Here is a 5357-nt window from a genome sequence, read left to right as displayed (position 1 = left end):
TTGGGGCGGAACTTGGGAAGGAAACTGCGCCCAGATCCTCTGCTGGCTCCTCCCCGCTTCTGCAGACCCAGGCCCTGGGCTCTTCTCCTTAATCCGGTGTCCCCTCAAGCCAAGCCTCTCTAGCCCTCATCTGTTCCACTAATTCCGGATGCGTGGGGACAACCGGAAGAGCCCTGTACAACGGGTTTGACCCGTTGAATAAGCCGCCTAGTTACCTTACCTCTCCGCTGCGTTCCATCACCTGTTGAAAGAACAGAAGATTAATTCAGCAAAGCCCCGAATTCTCTCATTTCTTGACCCCAGTCTCTCCTTCTCGGCCGAATTATCCAGCCTCACCCCTCTAAAACATTAAACCAGTTTTGTCCCATCCTTGGCCCCAAACTTTGTTACCCAGAGCCGATTTGGGGAGTTTCAGCAAAGAGAAGGGCACCTGACAGGTAATGAAATCCAGTGAGGCCTACCCCAGAAACTCTGGGCCAGAGCTATTCCCGCCTTTGATCAGGAGAGGGCGCCCTGCCCTGACAGACAAAGCCCAGAGGATCTCCAGCCCCAGCCCTGGTTTCTCCCCACGATCAAAGGGTTGATCACCAGATACCGGCCGGCCCCAAGCGTTCCCTCCCCACGCTGACTGACCCATAAAGAAACTTGAGGGAGATTCTTGGCTCCCTTTGCAAATATCATCCTACCCCAATAGGGAAAAGGATGAAGGGACCAGTAATCCTTCCTGCAAGTGCAATGCCTGTTTTGTCAGAACACCGACAGGGGTTGGAGAACCTCTAAGCTACACACCACCATCACATTTTCCCCCACTCATTAATTTTTAAAAATTGATTTTAGAGAGAGAGATACATCGAGTTTTGTTGTTCCACTTATTTATACATTCATTGATTGCTTCTTCTTGTATGTGTGTGCCCTGACTGGTTTTAACCCACAACCTTGATGTATCTGGATGACACCCTAACCAACTGAGCAATCGGCCAGGGCCCCATTTCCCCCCATTTAATCCCCACAGTAATAATTAGCACACTTTGAGTCCCCTGTGTCCCAGGCACTTTTCTGCTTTTTATGTTATCATATTTAATCCTCATTAAAAACTCTATGAGATAGATACTATTAATATACTCATTTTATCCATGGAAAACAGAAGGTAAAGTTCCCTACTCACACAGCTAGTAAATGTCTGAACCCGGATTTTAGACTGGCACATGAGATCCTTTAATCACTATATCCTACAAGGTAGCAAGATCACTTCGCATCACTTCTCAGCCTTTTGGCTAAGATCAAGTATAGTATCTGTTCTTATCAATTTACTATCTGACACGTCCTCTACTCAAGGACAATATATTACATGGACTTTTGGAGCAGGAAGACGGAATAGGAGCTTGCTCCATCCATCGTGGTGCATCGGTCCGGTATTGCAGTAAAAAGAAAAAAAGTCACCACTTTGCAAATGGGGAAACAGAGACCCCAATTTTTATTAACTTGCCAGAGCTTATTTCATGCATTCACTCTTGTTCATTCACTCAGTCTAGGCCTGCTCTGTGGCAAGCCCTGGGTTGGCCAATGGTGGGGAACCCAGAGATATCTCGGCCCCACTCCTGGAGGAAAGATGTCTTATTCTCAAAACTACTTTTCTTGACTTTGAATTCTTCCCACCTTCTCCTTTAAGGTCCCAGGGCAAGTGAACAATTAATAAAACTTTACTAAAAGACCACTTCCATTTAGTTTCAAAAACTGCATTTAGGTTTTCTACCTTTGGGCTTCGGGTCATCCTCTTTGTTTAGCTCCAACCTACAGATGCCTGCTTCTGGCCCTTGTTCCCTGTCTTGAGCTCTTTCCTGGTCCCACATCTTTATTCTCCCTGTTCATCTGGATTGGAATGCTTCTTTTCCTCCATCTCAGCAAACTCTACTCTTCCTGTAAAGGTAGTGATTAGCATGATACTTTGGTAATTTAGAAATTCATGTGGTAATTTCTAGGAGACTGATAAAATAATAGAAAAAGATAATTTTATTTCTAAATTGGCACAGGAGGAAAAACAAAATAATCCGGAAGAATGCAGGAAAGGAGATTTTAATGGCCAACAAACACATAAAATGATAGTCATCATCATTAGTTATTAGGGAAATGTACATGAAAAGGACCATGAGATGATACTTCACACCCCCAAGGATAGTTAGAATTTTTTAAAATATATTTTTATTGATTTCAGAAATGGAGAGGAAGAAAGAGATAGAAACAACAATGATGAGAGAGAATCATTGATTGGCTGCCTCCTGCATGCCCCCCATCGGGGATTGAGCCCCGCAACCCAGGCATGTGCCCTTGACCAGAATCGAACCCAGGACCCTTCAGTCCACAGGCCAACGCTCTATCTACTGAGCCAAACTGGCTAGGGCTATAATTTTTTTAAAAAAGGAAAATAACAAGTGTTAGAAATGATGTGGAAAAATTGGAACCCTCATATAATGCTGGTGGGAAGGTAAAATGGTATAGTCACTTTGTAAAACAGTTTGACAGTTCCTCAAAATGTTAAACATAGTTACCATATGACCCTACAATTTACTCCAAGGTATAAAAGTATAAATACAAAAGAATTGAAAACATATGTCCATAAATGACTTGTACATGAATGTTCATAGCAGTATCATTCTTAGTAGCTACAAAATGGAAACAACTCAAAAGTCACTCAACTCATGAATGTATAAACAAAATATATCTATAAAATGGAATATTATTTGACCCTGAAAAGAAATGAAACACTGATCCATGCTACAACACAAATTAACCTTAAAAACATTTTGCTAGTAAAAGAAGTCAGACACAAAGGCCACATTATATGACTCCATTTATATGAAATGTCCAGAACAGGCAAATTCATTGAAACAAAGTAGATTAGTAGTTGCCAGGGGCTGGGGGAGGGAGAGATGGAGAATGACTGCTGCCCTAGGTCTTGCTCAGTGGATAGAGCAGTTGGCCTGCAGACCCAAGGGTCCAAGGTTGGATTCTGGTCAAGGACATGTACCTGGGTTCAGGCTCCTCCTTGGCCCAGGCCCAGGTTGGGGAGTGTGCAAAAGGCAACCAATGGATGTGTTTCTCTCACATCAATATTTCTCTCTGTCTTTCCCTCTCTCTCTAAAAATCAATGGAAAAATATCCTCTGGTGAGAATTAAAAAGAAAGAGAGAATGACTGCTAATTGATCTGGATTTTAGAGAGAGAGGAAGGGGGAGAGAAATATTGATTTATTGTTCCACTTATTTATGCATTCATTGATTGATTTTTGTATGTGCCCTGATCAGGGACAGAACCTAAAACTCTAGCATATTTGGACAATGCTCTAACCAACTGAGCTACCCGGCCAGAGCATGGGTTTCTATTTGGGGTTATGAGAATGTTCTGAAATTAGATAGTGGTGATAGTTGCACAACCTTATGAATATACCAAAAACCTCTGGATTGTAGTACACTTTAAATGGGTAAATTTGAATCACATATGAGTTATATAATTTCTCGTGTGAATTATATCTCAATTTTTAAAAAGATCTGGCAAAGAGCTGGGCCTCAATAAATGGCAGTTATTACTACAAAAAATAATAGAATACTAGTAAAGGAGAGACAGAAACAGAACAGGAAGGATAAGTAGAAAGTATAAAATATTAGATAAAATTACTGAATCTACCAATAAATTAACTGCAAAGAACTAAATGCTCCAGTTAAAAACCTAATTATATGCTATTTACAAGCATTACCCTTCACTATCAAGTTATAGTAAAAGAGGAAGGAAATAAACATTTACTTAGTGCTTCTAAGAGCCAAACATGTGCCCAGTCCAGTTCTTTGCAAATTCCATTGTTTTACTTTTGGGCACAGCCCATTTCAAATCAATTTTGCATTGATGCCCCAGGAAGAGATGGTGGTGGAGTGGCAATCCTAAGAGGCTTTCTGAGCAACCCCTATTTTGTTTGGGGCTCTCAGTCATGAGATCTAGTTTGTACAACCCTCCCTTTGTAATGTCAGGCTTCTGCTCCAAGCTAGGCCTGGGGGAAGGAATACCAATTTTAAAGAGAAAAAAAAGAAAAAAGCATAGGCCCAAAATGGCATCACTCAGCCTAAAGCCCATACCAAACCTAGATTTAATACCTGATCTATTTGTACTTTCAACCTCTCCCGGAAACATAATCTTAATCAACCGGTATGAAACTTTCTGGTCAAGCACTAGTAAGGTAATCTGTCACATAGGCCCTCTCCATCCTCCATAGGAAGAAACAGTTACATAATAAAAAACCTTCCTCTTCTCCTCCCCCAAAGAAAAGATGTCTTTTGCTAATAGCTTCCTTTACTCGCCCTTCTTCCTATAAAATCCTTCCATTTTGTACAACCCCTCAGAGTGCCCTTCCAGTTGCTAGAGGGATGCTGCCCAATTCATGAATCGCTTTATAAAGTTACTTAGATTTTCAGATTTACTCAGTTGAATTTTGTTTTTTAACACCAAGATGAAGAAAATGCAGCTCTGCCCTCCAAAAGCCCAGGCACATAAGACAGGGATGTAATAGGATACAATGTGACAGAGGCCTGCCCAAACATTAACCCAACTTTCTGACAGATCAGCAAATGGATCCCAGAGAAGGCGGGAACATTTGAACCAGGGGTTCCTAAAGGACAAATGGAAAAGAAGTCCTATTCTGAGCCAGTCCCTAGGGCATCTCTGAGCTCATGTCTATTCTAGGGATTCAGAGAGGGAAAGAAAGGTTGTGCTGGGGCTGGTAGGGGTCAGGAGACAAGGAGGCCAGGTTTTGAGGCCTCCCAGCAGCTGCAGGCAAGCTACACGGACAGACCTCCCCGGGGGGGTCCTCTAGCTCCGCACGTGGTTGGGCCAGGAAGCGAGGGGAGGTACCAAGGGGAAGCCTTCCCTTCACCGCCCACAGACTGGGGTAAGGTGAGGGTAGAATAGTTACCATGCCATCCAGTAGCCTTCCCTCTGATTGGCCCGAGCTTCAGCAGCCGGGTCTCTCCGCTCTCCGGAAGGGGGCGGAGCCTCTGTATGACGTCACCATTCTTCTCCCACACCCCGTCCAATGTAGCCACTCACCAGCCCACTTCGAGGGGCCTTGTGTGACATCACGACTCCCTTCCAGCCAACCGCGGCGGCGAGAGGCGGGACTCCAAGTCCCTCCCACCATCCCTTCCCTTTCCTCCCCCTCGTTCCCTAAGTCCCTCCTCTTCCTCCTCGCCCCGTCTCCCGAAGACCGCCCTCACGTTCAGTTTCAAAAGCCTCGTTGCCCAATGAGTCATAGGGTGGGCCTCGAGTGGCGTCGGCGGCTGCCAATGCGCAGGCGGCGAGGGCGGAGCGCCCGGA

The 5357-nt window shown here is 44.1% G+C and overlaps 1 protein-coding gene across 5 annotated transcripts in view; it reads right to left on the bottom strand.

The window, feature by feature from the left end:
• Positions 1–5171, bottom strand: part of PGAP2 (post-GPI attachment to proteins 2) — a 21072-nt gene extending 15901 nt beyond the window's left edge. The window contains exons 1-2 of one of the 5 annotated variants that reach the window (XM_005867138.2): positions 4957–5171; positions 221–241 (exon numbers count right to left, since the gene is read on the bottom strand). Coding sequence is in view for 1 of the 5 variants with exons in the window: in XM_014540465.1 (XP_014395951.1) it covers positions 4957–4964 (8 nt within the window). In the remaining 4 variants the exon portion in view is untranslated. Of the gene's footprint in view, positions 1–220; positions 242–390; positions 409–1753; positions 1825–4956 lie in introns of those variants that run through there. The other 4 variants (XM_014540466.1, XM_014540468.1, XM_014540469.1 and 1 more) reach the window with 4 other exon arrangements.
• Between the last annotated feature and the right edge of the window lie 186 nt (positions 5172–5357).

The sequence above is a fragment of the Myotis brandtii genome, unplaced genomic scaffold, assembly GCF_000412655.1.
Source record: "Myotis brandtii unplaced genomic scaffold, ASM41265v1 scaffold244, whole genome shotgun sequence".
In the NCBI taxonomy this organism is placed as follows: domain Eukaryota; kingdom Metazoa; phylum Chordata; class Mammalia; order Chiroptera; family Vespertilionidae; genus Myotis; species Myotis brandtii.
This window is presented reverse-complemented; position numbering and strand designations above follow the sequence as displayed.